The sequence below is a fragment of the Xiphias gladius genome, chromosome 6 (genome assembly GCF_016859285.1).
Source record: "Xiphias gladius isolate SHS-SW01 ecotype Sanya breed wild chromosome 6, ASM1685928v1, whole genome shotgun sequence".
NCBI classification, from domain to species: Eukaryota; Metazoa; Chordata; class Actinopteri; order Istiophoriformes; family Xiphiidae; genus Xiphias; species Xiphias gladius.
In genome coordinates, this window is record NC_053405.1 from 11,568,243 (window position 1) to 11,586,105 (window position 17,863).

Sequence of the window (17,863 nt, forward strand, 5' to 3'; positions counted from 1 at the left end):
TCAAACATCTAAGCGCACCTTCTGTCTATCTTGGTTGGGCCCATCAGCTTTTGGCTGTAAATGTGAGCCAAATGCTGCTTTCTAAAACTAAGCACATGTTGTTTCAATGGTGAATTATGGCAAAACACTCAAACGCTATGATGGTTGCCACCTCTGGAACAAACTGTCAGTATGGTTACAGGGTGTTGTGTGAGCTCAGGTTAGCTAAGGAACCAGACACTATTTACCTTTTCACATACATTGCTCTTTTGACTGTGCTTTTCATTCAGTTCTGCAGAATATGGATAATACCATTCAAGGTTAACTCTCATTCGTAAGTACAGTTGTCAGTCTTATAAACTGGCTGCATAAATGTGCACACATGATATTCCAAAAGCAGAATCTGAGAATATTCACAATGTTTACGTCTTTCATTGCACAGAATAAAACCTCTCCATTGGGGAGAATGCAGACATGCTCTTGGCTGAGTGCATAACACAGTTCTCATACTATATATTAATTATGAAACATTACAAAATCTTTATATAAATGCATACAGTTTAAGTTAAAGAAAAAAATATCTCTGTAACGTATGATATCTTCTTTTTGCCTCTTCCATAGTTTCTTCATCAGTTCTTCCCAGAAAGTTGCCTCCTTTTCATCACTCACTGCAGAGTTTTCGGCCAAAAATTTGCGAAGTGTAGCTCAAAGTCTTGTGTGTAGCACCTGCTCTGTATGTAGACAAGCGCCATTATGCTACCACTGTTACGGTTTGCTGCTGTCAGTCGAGTTTGTTCTAGCCCTACCTGAAGCTATTACCCACTCTAACATACAGTCACTTCCTCTTTCTTCTTCTTTTTTTTGTTTTTTTTGTTTTTCTCCTCCAGTGTACCTGTCGTAAGGACATGGTGAAGATCTCCATGGACGTGTTCGTACGCTGCCTGCAGCCCGATCGCTACGAGCTGTGGAAGCAGGGAAAAGACTCCACAGTGTTAGACCATCTGAAGGCCACTGAGCTCAGCAGCCCCGAACTAGAGCGCTGGAGGCAGCATCGTGTCACCTTCCGAGAAAACCTCCTGCGAAGGTGAGAGGCCAAACGATACATACATTGTCTCAGTTTGGAGGTTTTGATACACATGGTACAAATGTAGCAATAAACACATCACAATATATGCATCAGATGTTTTCAATGTGTTTTAAAATGTGTGCAGTTTCTCTATACAGGGCCTGCATGACTTACTGAGGCAAAAGCATAATACCAATGTATGTGCGTGTGCTCTCAAAAGGAAATTATATAAAGTTTTTACTTACCTGTCTCTCTCCACTACGCCAGGGCCATGCAGAAGATGAAACAGTTCCGTCGTCTGAAGCTGGAGGAGGTGAAAGTGCTGGCGGAGGAAGGCATTGAGCTGAATGCGTCCGAGTACCAGCGTCAGGTGGAGGAGCGCGAGGCCCAGCGGAGGCAGGAGAGGGAGGAGCGTCTAGCCAGAGAGGCCATGATGACCCTGGAGGCCATGGAGCGTGAGGAGCAGGAGGCTGCTGAAGCTGCTGCTAAAGCAGCTGAGACTCCAGCCGTAGAGGGTGAGGATGATATGAGCAGTTAGACTGTAGAAACAAGATTAAGGGTCTAGGTCAAAGTGTAGTAGGGCATTGTAACAGATTAATGCGGACATGATCAAAACCAACACGGTTTCTTTTGAATTTGATTTGTTTTTCTAGATTCTCTTGAGCTTTGTGTATTTGCAGCATGCGGTCTGAATAACTTTTTTTTGATTAAAAACATGAAAGATGGAACCTTCCAAATCCAAAGCTCATTATCTCTCACCCTCTCAGCACAGTCTCCATTCCCATAATCACTGTAACTCATCCAGTCTGTTCCCGTTTCACCTTCCTCTGAAATTTATTTTTCTCCTCATCTCTCTGCCAGCACAAGAACTCGAGGCCAAACCACCAAACTTGACAGAAGATGGTGAGAAAAAGAAGCAGAAAAAGCCAAAGAAGATGTCGAATATTCACAACGCGATCACTGGATTTGAGGAAGCATTTGAGCAGTTCGCTACATCCGGCATCAGGAATTCAAAGAGCGACGTGGTCAGTGATCCAGAGGCGGGGAACCCTCTAAAGCCAAGGCAGAGTGACATCCCAGCGGACAACAAGCTGGATGTTAGTGCCACCCAGGTGAGATTGTATATGACTGAAAGTCATTCGAGTTGTCTTTTAATTTGTAAAATGCTAGAGGGCAGCATACTTTTATTGTTGTGTAATACATAATTTAACGTCTACATTTTAAATGCTTGTCTGGCACAGAACGGCAAGAATTCACCACTATATCAGTGTAATACACAAATAAAATCCAAGAATCAGAATGTAGGTGTTTTTCAGTGCTGATTGATGTGGCATTGCATAACAAATAAGCCTAAATGTAGAAAATGCGTGAAAACACAAAGTTGTACTAATGACATATTTTTCCATGTGTGTGTTTTGTGAAGTTAACACTACTTTCCCACAGCAAAACAATGATTTACAAAATTAATGTCAACATTTGAATATACTGAAAAGATTTTATATATTTGCTGCTTCATTTTGCAAGGTTAAAAACACACTGAACCAAAATAATAAAAAAAAAAAAAAAGTCCTTATTAAACAAACTTATGTTTTATCAGGCAAGCTACTCCAAGATGAAGAAGCCAACAGAGGTGAAAAAGAGTCGCCGTCACCCCCTCAGCAAGCCACCCATGCGCTCCCCTCTGTCCATCGTCAAGCAAGACCCGACCAGTGACAAGGGTATGTAGCTCTGTGTCTGTCATTGCACATTTATTTAATTTTAAGTTTATTTTATTGTAGATATATTCTTATTTTAAACACATTTGTATGGAGAGTTTTCATACTGTTAAAGGAGACTCCCCCTTCTTTAATGAGCTGCTAACCCACCTACAAGAATTTTGATAAATCTGAATGTCAGTTGAGAAATAAACTGTCATGTGGTGTAAATTTTGTTTAATTTTTCCATGACATGAGTAGAAACTATGGTCAAAAGAGTGAATTATAACAGAATAATTACTGCAATGAAACGGCTACAGATTCACACAAATTTGTCCAAATTAAAAACCTGATTTGCAAGAAACCTATATCGGTTGAAAATTTTTATTTTGATTATCAATCTGGAGAAAGAAAAACAAATATGACAAAAACTCCCTGTGGGGATAATGAAATCAAGACTGCAAGACTTCTTTTTCTTCCCCTCCCATATGACTTTTTTTTTTTTTTTTTCATTTTCTGATTGACAGTTATTGATCTGGGGATCATGACTTCCAATTACCTGCTTTCAAAGTCACTTTAAGTTGGCAGCAGGGGACCTGACTCAGGGCCTGTCTTTCAGAAGAATGGATGGGTGACAAGGAAAAAGAGGGCCGTTGGTGGGAGAAAAGAGGGAGTTAAATGGGAATCTTGTGAAAAGATTGTCCTGCCTTCTGTTCAGGTCTAACAAACTGTCTTGATCAGTAGCTTTAGGGGCTTCACTGCTAAATTAATTTCTGCCCCACAGCAGCAAGTTGTCTCTTCTCTTCGTGTTCGTCAACCAATAATCCAGAAGTTGTGTTGGTGTTGTCTGGAATGGGATCTGCTATTTTTCTCTGTTGGCAAGGTCTCCCGTATTGATAAGATCCCTGTGCTTTTCATAAAAATGCTTCACGTGCATTTCAGAGAAAAATAAAATCATGCCGATAATGAATCTCTCAACATCTCTTCAGTTTGTGTCACTTACCTCAGATGACGGTCTTGTTTGGCTGCAGCGTCCTGATGAATTCTGTCTTTTACCCACAGAGCTGTCCTCCCCCATGCCGCTGGACAGCGACATGAAAAAACAGGAGCACCTGTGGCAGAATCACTCACCCAACTTCTTGGCAGAGAAGGCCTTCAATGCTGCAGTGGCAGCACTCCAACCACATTGTGCTATCTGTTCACTCTTCTGTCCCTATACTAAGGTACAGCCACACACTGCGGCAGAAGCATACGTGTCATTGAAGTAGTAATGGAAGTGATAGTTGGTTACTGGTATTATTATTAATGTAGATCACTCAGTAGTTGACTATTACAGATATAAAGTGACAACGTGGGCCGTACTTGCGGATGGATGCAAACGAAAGATTTTTTAACTCCATCTTCTTTCCATTCATCACGACCCTTGAAACGGCAAACATATAATCACGATCACCTTCTTCCTCTGGCCTTTCCAGCCACACAAAGATGTCTCCATTGCGAACGACACCCCGCGCTCCTCCCTTCCCCGCCATGGCAGTCTGACTCGTCCGCTGGTCCCAGAAATGTGCTTCAGCGTTGGGGCAGGAAACACTGAGCCTCCACCCACCAACTATCACATTGGAGAGGATGGAACCAGTCTTCTGATCCGCTGTTCATCTTGCCACATGCAGGTTCATGCCAGTAAGTATGAAACCTTCAGTACAGCAATGTTTTTTGTTTTTGTTTTTTTTGTTTTTTAAGATGAGCATTAAAAATAAATCTGAGCACAACACATTGTTTTTATGCTGTTAATGAAAAGTCAATCCCCTAGGAGCTGTATGAAGCTTTTCTTGCAAAGGGAATTTGATTACAGCTGTTGCACTGAAGCAGCACCAGGAAGAAAGTGCGCCCACTGAGGCTTAGATAACGTAGGTTTTTAAGGATGTTAGAAGGTGGTCTGTGAACATTTCTGGCTATTTATTTCAATGGATGTAACAAAGTCTGGCAAGGGGATAGTTGCAGCTGCAAACACAGAATTAACACACATTTTACAGTATAGTTAACATCGCACGCATTGTAAAAATAAAGAAAGCACGAAAAGTTGTTGTAGAAAAGTTGGTTCTGTTCAGCTGTGGGCACACTTCAGTGTTTGATTTACAACACTCAAAATCTTGGTCTCAGCCAGCTATAAGCCCAAACATGGGCTGACAAGCTTTACAGACAGGCTCTACTGGGTATTCCACTGCTCTTCTCTATTCACAACTTTTTTTTTTTTATCCCTGGACCCCTGAGAATAATGCTCGAAAATAGGAAGCACTGAAGATGACACTCCACTACAACAGTGCAACAAACTGTCAGCTCAATTCCTCTGTCGCCACGCTCAGTGAGACCTCCTAGTTTAACTCTCCTTAACTCGGGTTAAACTAGCTGAGAGGCTGCTCAAACAATGCTAATACCTCTCTGAAGGCTGCGCAACATAAACTTCCCTGGCTCTTATTTACTCTGCTTTCCACAATTAAACATTTTGCAAAAAGCAAATGGACTTTGAAGGGCATTCGGCTTCCGTCAAAGCAAAGTGTGAAAGGACAGGCAGCTTGTTAACATTGTGTTTGAGTGAGTTAGCTCAGGGATCTCTCTCTGTCGACTCGCTCTGCTTCTCATCGCCAAATGTAAACATCAGTTATCTATGCTGAGAAAACAGTTTCTTGGTTGTTTCTAAATCATACATCAGATAAACAATACCTGTTCATTCAGTGGCATATGTGAAAAATCGTTTTATAATATGAAATAATCTACCTTTGACATGTCCGCATGCGTGGATGTTTTGTGTCAGGCTGCACATGCAACCACATAAACTACAGCGTGGGCATGGACACATGCGCAGTCAGTAAAACGCGCGCACACACCAACCCTCCTGGGTTCTTATTATCCCTAAAGCTGAAGTGCACCTTCAAAAAGGCCAGTTCATTAGTCATCCAGGGATGAGCTGGGCTCAGCCAGGGGAAGCAGTGCTGCTATTGATAAGAGGACACGAAGCAGAAAGAACTCCTGTCAAGAAATACCAGCACTGCACCCCGTCCCTATGCTCCTCATTGTTTTAGGGTGGACATCCAACTCAAAATCATTCAGACCTGCCTAGGTGTGTTATAAATGTGCCAGTCTTTTGGTTCAGAACCTCAAATTGGAGAAAGTGACGAGAAGATCGGACAGATTAGATAGAAAATGTGAACAAACTAGTTAACGAGCAGGTTTGGTGTGAAGGGCTTTGCAGACACAAAAAGGACACAACTAACGAAATAATTATAAAAATTAGTTTTATTTATTATAAAATTAATTTATTTACAGAATATGTATAGTATGTAATAAATAATGGAGTTAAGTTGGTACCGAGACCACCCATACTGAACATTAATACACTTGTGCATGTAGATAGTGCTTTGGAAACATTAAATACAAAATGGCTTGGGAAAGTTATGCTAAGTCATTAATCTGTCCTCTTTAATAGGTTGTTACGGTGTAAAGCCAGACTCTGTCAGCGAGTCCTGGATGTGTTCCAGGTGTGCAGCAGGAGCCTGGACAGTGGTGAGTGGCAGCAGTACCTTATGTTACCACTCCCTTGTGAATCAAGAAAAATGGTTTGATCTTCTCCAGGACTCCAAGTATTAGAATTGAATCGGAAGAAATAGCTGAACATGCTCCCCAGGGTTGACTTGACTTGGAGCCTTTATGCACTTATACAGCCTCCATTTCTTTATGTATAATAAAAAAAGCTGTGGATCTGTGTCACCGTGTCCTCCATTTCCCCCACTGCCTAAACCTAATCCTCATTTGCTTTATGTTTTTCAGGAGTGTTGCCTCTGCAACTTGCGGGGAGGAGCTTTGAAGACTACCACAGATAACCGGTTAGTGACACATGCTTGTCGGAAAATAGTACCAGTAGCTGAACTGATACATTTAGCTACAGTATTAGCAAAACTGATTTTAATTTTGCAGGAATGGAATTGAACAGAAAACGTTTATGATTCAAAATAGCAGTTGTCCACACATTGTCCACAAAAAATTCAGTCTAAGGAGATTGTTGTTTTTCCTTTAATTATTTAACTTATTATCCATTATGGATAGATAGAGTTTTGAAATGAAAGCCATCATGCATTGTCTTCAGTGGAACAGACTTTGCCTGTAGTGATTTTCACAAGCCTGAAGTTTTTATTCTCTCTCTCTCTCTCTCTCTCACACACCAGGTGGGTCCATGTCATCTGTGGCATCGCTGTGGCTGAAGCTCGCTTCGTCAACGCCATTGAAAGGGAGCCAGTGGACGTCAGTGCTGTTCCAGAAACACGCAAGAATCTGGTAAATTGAGGCAGAGGCAAAGAAAAGATTTACTCGTCTCTGTAATGGTACAGTCTGATGCCGGACAGGCAGATTCACATTTAAACAGCTTTACAGTCAAAAACTTAATCTTTTATACTTAAAACGGCATCCTCTCTCTTTGAGGAAAATTGCCAAACTCGGAACTCCTTTCTTTTTGGAGTCGTTCATTTCTTTTGTCTTGCTTTCTTCTCTTTTACGGTATCCTTTCTACATCCTTAATCTCCTTTGCTCATTCCTACAGTCTTTATCTACCTTTGAGCGAATTTCTGTCTTTCCTGCTCACTGGGGCTCACCCCCCCCTCCATCCCTAGTGGATGGATAGATCATGTTTTTGCGAGCTGTGGAGGCCACAGGGTAAAACAGATGTGCTGAGGGGAATGGCTGAATAATCAGCTGTCATTTCTCACTGCACCAAATGAACTGCATCAGTCCCGTGGGCAGGAGGCAATTGCTGCCGCGTCTTTGAACACAACTCGTCCCCTCCTTTCCTTTCCTCTCGCCATCCCTCCCTCCCAGTCGCCGCTCCCTCTCAATTCACCTTATCCCGTTTCACAGGCAACAGCAGTGCTTGCTGGTGCATTATCACAAATCTACAAATCTACCTCCCCTTCTCCCTGAATAATCTATCAAAGACAAGCTGGGTGACATTTGCATCTGACTACTGTCAAAGCAGGTTTCCTCCTTCTCTTAGTAAAAGGCCATGAGAAGAAACTCTGCAGTCTAATGATTTGGTTGACAGGGGTGATCAAGTGTGAACACGAGCCGTTGGAACCAGTTTATATACTGCACCCTGTTCATCAATCTGTGGTTTTTCCTCCCATCTTCTATCGTATGGTTTTCAGAGAAGGGGAGATTTCACCCAAGCTGCTTTTGTCTTAGTTATTTTCAGAATTTCTATGGCACAGTAACACTGCACAAATCCAGAAAACTGTTAACACTGTTGACTTTTCCAACTTCCATTCCAAGACCAATCTTCTGTTACATTCAACAGCACGCAAAATAAAACAATTATTTTATCAGTAGTTACATGAACTACTGCTCTAATTTTTGAGTTAGCAGCGTACTTGAGAGGGTAGCTGTAGTGTTCATTAGTTTGAAGTGGTTTTTTTTTTTTTTTTAATGCTAACAGAGGCCAGTGCCAAAATCAGACATTCTCATATTCTACAAATACAGGCTCAAAATGCATAAAAAAGATTAACATTATAGGTAGCTTTTGGTTGATTCCTTTCAAAATGTTACTGATTCTTAACTGGAGATCAAATGTACATATAAAAACAGCAACGCGGAATGAGGAATTAACAAACAAATGGACATACAAGTAATGTTTCCCGGGGCTACTGGATTTCTTCCATGCCGCTCTGGTCTCACGTCACTGCCTGTCTGTGATTTCAGCAGTGGAAAACTATTCCAGGCGGTGAAAACCTATAAGCCATAGCAACCGCTGAAATATCTCAGAGTAGAGCTCTGTTGAGAGCTGTTGTACATTTTTCCTGCGCCAGTACAAAAATGAAATATTGGCACTTTAATAAAGAATTTTTATTTTTTATTGATTGGCCATGCGCTGCACTACAGCTGCTCGCCGTGTGATTTGTCAAAAGGAGGAGGATGGAGAAGGAAGGGTGAGAGAGAGAGAAAAAAGGGAGGGATTGGGAAGACATAGACTGTTTGTGATGATAGATAATCATAATAACCCAAGTACACAGAAAGATACCAGTCACATAAGATGAGACAGTTTTCAAAGTTGTTGGGATGATGGTTTGAGTCTGTTTGTTTGATTGAAGGATTTGGCATGAGTGGAATGTATATAATTCCACTTTTCTCTGATTAAATTTATTTCTTGCCAAGAGATTTCTCAAAAAATAAATGCTTTCGTTAGGATTTTGAAGGAAGGTGACGTTTCTGGAACACACCTGACGTTGCCCCGGTGTATTGAGAATATAACTCAATTTGACAGGCCAAATTCTCTCTTTAAATTTTTGCTTTTCAACCCTATCTCCCTTGTTCCCTGTGTTTAAACTGAATCGGGGACAAATGAGGGATGGGGAGGGAAGGTGTAAAGACGAACAGCAGGAGACACGGAGGGTTGAAGGATTTGAAGTGAATGAAGTGAAGGCTGTGGGGTTGTGTGTGCAGAGTGGTACGTAGACCTGGTTGGCGGACAAGGGCGAAGATTTGGTTGGCTGGTGGTAATTTCACAGTCAGGATGTGGGGATGGGGGTTTGAAAAGGAAAGTGCTCCAAGGAAGACTGGCTCAGTGACTGGGCCGCTGTTAACAAATACAAAGTTTTTCTGTAAGTATGCGAGTTGGGAAGAGAATCTCACTACGCCGACACTGATAACTGCATAGGCATTTTATGTGCAAAGCTGAAAACATTCATTCTATTTTTAATGATTAGAAACCAAACAGAATCAAAGATCTGAGAGAAGAGAAAATGGTTACGCTGCTCATTCCTCCGTCATCTTTGTTTCATGTGATACTCTACAATTCCAGCAATTTGAAGGTTTGAAAGACCTGACTAAGATTAGGGCTTTAGTCAACCAGAGAAAATCACGGTGGACTGAAAGGATAAGGTCCTGGTTTAGAATATCTTCAGAAATAAATGCAAAGGGAGCAATTTTGTATTATCAGAATATAATAAAATCTCCAAAGTAACTGAAAAACAACAACAAAAAAACACTTTAATATAGTTTAATAAAAAAACCTAGACATAAAATGTATACTTGACTCAATTATGGGCACCCTTTTGATGAATTTAAATTAGTTTCTCAAATAAAATGAAAAACAAATAAGACTCACCTGTGCTTAATTTCTAGTGATGGTTTTACGCTATAAAAAGACGCTGGTTGTTTCCAGCTGATTGTTTCCTTTTCACAGTGGCAAAGAAAGTTGATCTCGAACCTAAATCACCAACCAAAAGTCTTTATTTTTTTTGTTCTCATTGCAGAAGTGCGTGTTCTGCCATGGCAAGAATGCCAAACAGAATCGCGGCGCCTGCATCCAGTGCTCGTATGAGAACTGTGCTACCTCCTTCCATGTCACCTGTGCCCAAATTGCCGGAGTTGTCATGACGCCTGCCGACTGGCCCTATGTGGTGTCTGTCACCTGCCACAGGCATAAAAGGGTCACTCAGAAGGTAAGTGCAGATCAGGAGAAATAGACAGTCATTCCAGTGTGTGTTTCTGTCAAATTAAATTCACAAAAGTTCCTTATTCAATAATTCAGATGTGAAAGGAGATTCAGTAAAATGATAAATTCTTACCCCAAAATTGCTTTCCAAAAAAACGCCAGATATTGATTACATTTTTTGCTGTTGTCACCTTTTATGAGCAAACGTTACATTGAAGAAAGTGATTGCTTTTAAAGTGGATAGAACATGGTGGAAGGCAAAATGGCTGTTTTGGTTTCATTGAGGTGGAGAAAACGACTCCTTCCTGAACCGTTGAGATTTGTGTCGAAGCTGTAGAAGCAAAGTGATTGGTGAGGGGTGTCAGTGAGTCACTGGTCTAAGTTGACACACCATGAGAGGAAGTAGTAATGCTCCTCTTGAACAGAAGGCGCATTACTACTTCATAAGACTTCATACAGGTGGACTGATAAATAGGCATCCTTCTGTTGAAATGCTCTTGTGAACAAAGTAACTCTGGAACCATATAAACATAAGTCACAGAATTGGTGATTTGAATATATATTGTGGAGCCCCTTCCTACATGAACATCTGGGTTGTAGAATAGAATTCAACAACTGTGTCTTGTGCAAACCTTGTGGTTCTTATTTAGATTTATTTTTAGATTTTATTTGTCTTTTCTTTTTTTTTTTTTTTCTTTTTTTTTTTTTTTTTTTTTTTTGTACTAGAGACAGAATATGACTGGGCTATAGTGAGGCCTGATTCTCCAGTTAAAAACCTGTCTTAAACTCTGTCTGGGTTTCTCTCCCTCAAGCCACGGACAGCACCCAAAGGCCCACAGGGTCCGAACCTGGGCCAGAGAGTGATTGGTCGCAACAGCGATGGCTGGTACTACCACTGTACCATCATAGGCATGGCAACGCTGACGTTCTACGAGGTCAACTTTGACGACGGTTCATACTGTGACAATCTGCACCCAGAGAACATATTAGTGAGTGCTCTTTTGCGGTTTAGGCACACACCTACGGGTGTACAATTTATAGAAACTATTTCAACAGTGTCTTTTTTTTTTTAAAGCAGAGAAATATCCTAGCAACTGGTTTATGCTTTGTAGCTTGAGCATCTTAGCAAATGTAAATTCAGACAACCTTTTAGTGACTCACTCCTGTAACGGTAGCTTCAAACATTTAATAACATTTCACTGTTCACTAATGAGAAAGAGGTTGGAGTAAAAAACATATGCACAAACTAAGTAACCTAATGCTGTTAAATAAAACTTAGGCAATCAGGGCACTTTAACTTAATCTTCTGCTGCCTACTAAAACACTTTAAAGAAGTTTGAATTGCATAATAATTGAAATTTGAGGGACCTGCCAAAAAAAAAACCCTTGAGTCAGAGTTCTTTACTCTCTATACTGAATCTACCTTGTTGGCTGCTTCAGGTCAGCTACTTGTAATGTTATTTTTAAATCATGGATTCATCAGCATTTTAAAAGTGTGTTTAGTAAAGTGACACAAGCAGATCTCTAAAATGTTACTTGTCTGTCATCCATCTCCTCCACATTCTCTACATCCTCTTTCCCTTCCTTCCCCCTCCTCCTTCAGAGTCACGACTGCCTCCGTAGTGGTCCTCCCGAAGTAGGGGAGTTGATCGTGGTCAGCACGCCCGACGGTCAGATCCTCAATGCTTCCTTCGTTAAACAGCACACCCACAAGTACTACCAGGTGAGGGGAAAAAGACAAAGCCTCAGTCATTTACAGTCAAACCTGCTATATCTGTGATTAAAACTCCAGAGACAACTAGAGGTTAGAGGAACAGGCTTGTGTGCTAGAAAGTCACTGGATCTCTGAATCTCGGAACAGACTGGATATGTCGCTTGTAAAATGCATCGCAGTTTAGATCTGTGAATAGTTGCAGATCTAAGCTGTGCATAGATGTAATTCCTAACTGCAGTAATGTGTAAATGTATGGACCTTTCCAAGTCAAATCAAACTGTAAAATGCATTTTCCAAATACAGCGTCATTAAGCTGTGTGGTGCAGAAAACACTGTGGGGGAAGTACTGTGTAAGTAATGGCATCATTTACATATTTCACCCAATGTTCTTCTGCAATGTAGCTGGAAGTGATTGAACCTCTGACCTTTTGGTAACAGGGTGCTCTGTCTCATGGCTCTGCCACCCTCTGGTTCGGTTCCAAGATCATGTATTTATCAATGTGTGAAAAGCTTGGCTGCCCCTGTAGATTATGGCCGAGCATTTTGATGCAGTGTGGCAACATAAAGTGGAGAGATCACTGGTGCATGCTGGGGAATTTATAGGGCAAATATGGAGAGTGCATACAAAGTGGAAAATTCAGAATTGAAGATGATGATTCTGGGACCGGTGCCAGAGGAGGCCATCTTGAAAGTCGCTTATGTACATGAATACAGACCAGGTTAAGTGAGGTTGCTTATCTTATATTTTGCAATGACGCTGGTTTTGTAAGTACTTCTGTAACTATTATTCTGCACTTACAAATAAACTAGCACGCATACACACAGAACAGAAATTATAGAGATTGCAGCATTGCCCAGAGTTCACTTGCTGAACAAGGCATTGAACCCAGTCTGGCTTATTCAGTCTCTCTATTAAAACATCAATTAAATGTCTGAAATACAAAGTTTAAAATGTTGGACCAGTCTTGCAGGTTGTCTTTTTGCATTCATTATACAGGTGGAAAAGTGTCCAGACATCTTTTAGTGCCTCAGTCTTGTCTCCTCGGATGGCAAATCATCAAAGTAAATCAGTGTTGAATCTTTCAGTGCTCTTTTCATGTCAGTGTGTAGCCCGGCGGCCAAACACTTCTGACAATCCCGCTAGAGTTGAGGAGCACTTTTAACATGAGTAAAAAAAACAAGCCTCCAGCTGGTCACTGTGGCAGCGCCACAGCCCTGACCTTGTCCTTTTTTTTTTTTTTTTCTTGCTCAAGATTTTAAAAATCTACATTTATATTTAAAACACTTAGCTGATGGTCTTATCCAGTCAGTGGGCAGCTTTGGGGTTCAGTGACATGGTCAAGGACATTTTGACACAACCCATGCTTGTTGATGAACCATTTGTTATGGCTGAGATGCAACCTGTGATTTTCTGGGTACAGGTTTATATTCTTACTCACCAAGCCACCCTGATACTTTTTCGTTCATTAGCCACTGATGTTTCCTCTTTTGCTATGCCGACAGTGTAGTCTCCTCCTGATATATCCTCAAGTAAATATTTATCAAATCAAGTGTATTGAAAATTATGTTTTCCCTCTTCTCTATTTATGGCCAACTGCGCTCTCTGCTCACCAGAGACAAAATAGTCGGAAATGTTCGTTGATTAATCCAGTTTTTTTACTATATTTGTGCAGGTTGAGTTTCAGGACCAGAGTCAGCTGATGCTAAAACACTCGGAGATCCATCAGCTGGACCAGGAGCTGCCCAAGAGGGTCCGAGCCCGACTTGTGAGTATTTTACTGAGATTTTGCTTGAGAAAATAATAAGATGAGGCAGCCCTACAATAGCTTGTGTTGTTCAGTAAAAGGACACTAAAATAGTTGCAGATAAAATCATTTTTATTCAAGCAAACAACTGGCACTTTGCAGCCCACAGAGCATGAAGGCCTGTGTGTGGGCCAATACATGCAGATTGTTAGTTTGAATACATATCTGTTTTATCTGGTAAGAAAAGGAGTTTAAGGAGTGTTGATGGCCATGCCAGAGAAGTTTTCAGACTGGTCAAAAAAACAGACTGGGAAATTCTTTAGCTGCAGGGATGCAGCTGGTGTAAACTCTGTAACTGCCATTATCAAATTTTGTTTTTAATAAACTGATGAATCCTTTTGTCTACAAAACAAAAAACAAAACCAAAAAAAAACCATGCCCATCATTATTCTCTACAATCATATAAAACAGATAAGCAGGAAGTCCTCACATTTATGAAGCTGGTAATAGCAAATATTTGGATTGATTTGAACAATTAATCAATTATCAAAATAAAATCAGGGCAGACAATCAAAACAGTATCCTGTAAACAGGGATATGAATAATCAGGTTTTTCATGTTCTATGTAAACACCGTATTCCAATATGATCAAAAGCAGGATACTAGTGAGAATGTAAAGTCATTCACTACTCCCTGTATAATGGACACTCAGTAGATTGTGGACACTTACTCATCAGCATTGTGTGTCATCACTGGAAGCTGTAAAGACACATAATGGCAAGTTTTGTTTTTCTCAAATGCAGCTCATTGAATCCTGGGATTGTTAACAGAAAGTAGTGTACGTGGACCATGGACACTTTTTTCGTTCCATTGTGCAATTTTTGAGGGCACTATTTCGTGGATAAATTAACATGCTCAGAATTCAGACACACAAATAAAATGGTGGACAGTTAATGTAGAGCACTATATAGTAAATAGGGTGTGATTTGTGTCCTCTCTAAGTATGTACCTGTGTGTTTTCAGGCCATACCTGTACCCCAGGAGGAGGTCCCCTCAGCAGATGAAGCCCAAGCAGCCAAACGCCGCCGCCTTCCCTCCGGCTCAGCCCAACCCACTGAGACCCCCATGGAAACAACTAATCCGCCCAACTGCCCCCCAACTACAGCCCCAGTAGAAGCACCAGCAGCAAAAGATGACAGTATTAGTACACCGCCGACCTCACATCCTCTGTCCCAGCCCAGCATGACCCCACAGGCTGACCCCGCTCCAACCAACGGTATTCAGGTGGAAGCTGAGATCCCAATGGACACGAGCGTCAGCCTCACCGACGCTCTAACAGAGTCATCCCTGGCCTCGGACCCCACGCTGACTCCACAGACGACCCCCTTTCAGTCGACATTGAACTCTGACCCCCTCCTGTCTGCCCCGTCCCCTCCCCTGCCACCCCAGCACATGTCTGACAGCTACACGCTGAGCAGCGGCTACGTTTCCTACATGGAGGCTCTCCTCCATTCACATTTCCCTCAGGACGATGGCCCCAGACCCCTGTATTAAAAAAAAAAAAAAAAACAACTCCACTATGTTATTACTTGGTCAATGGAGGCTGAGCCAATAGAAAGTAAGCTAATGGAGGTGGATTCTACTGAGTGCTGTGATAATGGACAATAACATTTCTCGAACCGGCTCTGAAAGCTCAGGGCAGGAGCAGGAAGAGACACGGACACACAAGCACTCTTTTAATGCATGTTACTTTTCTATTTTTGAGTTAATGTATTTGCAGTGGTGCTTTAGCCTGCCCTGAAGCAGCAGCTAAAGAGACGAGGCTTTTTATTTTTAACATTATTATTATTATTATTATTATTATTATTATTATTATTATTATTGTTTTTTTTTTTTTTCTTTAGGTCTTTTTGCTTTTTTGTTTTTGTCCAGCTGCTGTGCTTTCCTCCTCCATCTTAATATGAATATGTGTCTGGGTGGTATCAACTCCATACCTCGTTGCATTAAATCAATAACAGCACACTCCCGTTTTCTTCCTACAGGAAGCTAATTACTATGACGGCCTCTCAGCAGTGAGGTCCTGGTGGACTTTGCTTTTTTTTTCTTTCCTTTCTTTTTTTTAAATCAAATAACCAGCAACAAAATATCTATTTTTCAATCCAGCCACTCATGGCTTCGAAACTGTTTGGTGTAACAGAAGTGTCACATTGTCCATCTACAGGATATTTTCCGTAAGGTGTTTTATTGCCGGATTGCAAGAGGTAAATGGGGAAAGGGGGTAAAAAAAAAAAAAAAAGTATTGTCGGGGGAACTCATTATTTAAATGTCTTAGTCAAATATTGAAAGAATTATTTGTAATAGAAGAAACATGTTGAATGCAAACACTAGTAGATTTGTCTGCAGGATGATTTAAAATTTTGTGAAGATGTGTCACCGTAGTTAACAGATGAGAACTTTATGTATTGACGTCATTCAAATGGTCATTTGGTGGCTCCGCTTTTCACACCCAAAACTGTCTCAGGGTTCCTACTTGTGGAAAATAAATTAAGTTTTAACATGCAAGTCTTCACACAGTTAAGGAAGTACACAACCTGGAAAATTGCCTCAAAATTTTCCTCAGTCATAGTTGGCACATGTATATCTGTTGCTTATATTGTCATAATTTGCTATGTTAACAGTTTATCTGCTATACTGAATGATATCTTTGTTTACTGTCATATTATCTCCTATTAGCACATGAACTCGCTAAAACTATGAAGTCAGTTTAAATAATGAAAGTATGGAAAATGTCTGGTATTTGGAAAAAGGAAATTATGTAGGAACCCTAAAATCTGGAAATATTTTGTACCATTCTTGGTTTAAATTCTATGTATTAATCAATATTGTATATTGTTAATGTTGTCTGTTTTTTCTATTATACTGTGTCCTTTCTATGTTCATTTTCTGAAATGAATTCACAAACTTGGCCGATCTAAAAATATTAATACCTTTATTTTTGACAGATTTTTGCAGGCATATTACTCAGTTTGTACTGACAACTACATGTTTTTCTTTTTTTCCGGATATGGCCAATTTGTGCTACAGAGGTGCTACAGAGATATTAAACTACTGATGGACTAAATTTCCCAACACTGTCACCTTGTACATACCGCAGGCCTTGTGTATTGTGAATAAAATTTGTAAATGTCTCGCATATAAAGACGTGTGACAAATTAAAGGAAAAACCAACATAAAGTGTCTTAATGAGGTGTCGGGCCACCACGAGCCGCCAGAACAGAGGCCATAGCATATAATTCACATTTTCATACTCGAAACCATTCAGTGACCCCTCGTGCCCTTTGGACGGGGGCACCGTCATCCTGGAAGAGAACACTCCCATTGGGATAGAAATGTTTCATCAAAGGGTTAAGGATGATCACACAGAAAAAGTTTGTATCGATTCGCAGTGACCCTTACCTCTAAGGGGACAAGTGGACCCAAACAAAAAGCCAACAAAATGCCCCCCGCAGCATAACAGAGCCACCAGTTCCCCTCACCTTAGGGCTCAAGCGTTCAGGCCTGAATCTTTCTCTTGGTGTACGCCACATATGCACTCACCCACTTGTGGAGAATATGGTGAAGGGTGACTCATCTGACTATATCACTTTTTTCCACATCTCTGTAGACTTGCCTATGGTTTTTGTGCCACTGAACTCTCAAATGTGCATTCATGTTTTTATAGATGGGCTTATGCACTGCAACCCTACTAACCGTCAACGGACTGCTCTTGCTAACACGGTCTGATCACGTATTGCGTTGATATTGGCAGTCACCTGAGGAAGAGTTGCTGTTTTGCCTTACACATCACACTAGCGCGCGAGTACCATGGTCATCAAATGTGCGCTGTCGACCACAATTTGATCCTGATTGGATGTTAATGGCTTAATTGCACCATGCAGTGCACCTGTGGTGTGGAAGCATTTGCATTTGTTGTTTCTTCACTCATTCATCCAGGTTTTTCCTTTAATCTGTCACACGTCTGTACCTTTCCTTTCCTTTTTTTTTTCTGTCACCACAACCTAAATGTTGGAACACAGATGTGTTCCTGTATCCAAATGACATCCATCAAGAAATCTTATTTCATAGGGATTAAAGTGGGTTGCTAGTTGTCAGCTCTTCTGTGTTTTGTGTGTTCAGTAGCCCAGAGAT

At 40.9% G+C, this 17,863-nt stretch overlaps 1 protein-coding gene across 4 annotated transcripts in view; it reads left to right on the plus strand.

Moving 5' to 3' along the window:
• The window catches only part of kdm4b (lysine (K)-specific demethylase 4B), a 48,093-nt gene extending 32,600 nt beyond the window's left edge, over positions 1-15,493 (plus strand). For 3 of the 4 annotated variants that reach the window (XM_040128227.1, XM_040128229.1, XM_040128228.1), the window contains exons 9-22: positions 867-1,063; positions 1,313-1,560; positions 1,907-2,157; positions 2,643-2,763; positions 3,802-3,962; positions 4,215-4,419; positions 6,224-6,300; positions 6,565-6,620; positions 6,960-7,068; positions 10,035-10,223; positions 11,029-11,205; positions 11,820-11,939; positions 13,604-13,696; positions 14,699-15,493. In XM_040128227.1, coding sequence (XP_039984161.1) covers positions 867-1,063; positions 1,313-1,560; positions 1,907-2,157; positions 2,643-2,763; positions 3,802-3,962; positions 4,215-4,419; positions 6,224-6,300; positions 6,565-6,620; positions 6,960-7,068; positions 10,035-10,223; positions 11,029-11,205; positions 11,820-11,939; positions 13,604-13,696; positions 14,699-15,229 — 2,535 coding nt within the window. In that variant the 3' untranslated portion in view covers positions 15,230-15,493. Of the gene's footprint in view, positions 1-866; positions 1,064-1,312; positions 1,561-1,906; positions 2,158-2,642; positions 2,764-3,801; positions 3,963-4,214; positions 4,420-6,223; positions 6,301-6,564; positions 6,621-6,959; positions 7,069-10,034; positions 10,224-11,028; positions 11,206-11,819; positions 11,940-13,603; positions 13,697-14,698 lie in introns of those variants that run through there. The other variant, XM_040128230.1, reaches the window with a different exon arrangement.
• The last annotated feature ends 2,370 nt before the right edge of the window (positions 15,494-17,863 follow it).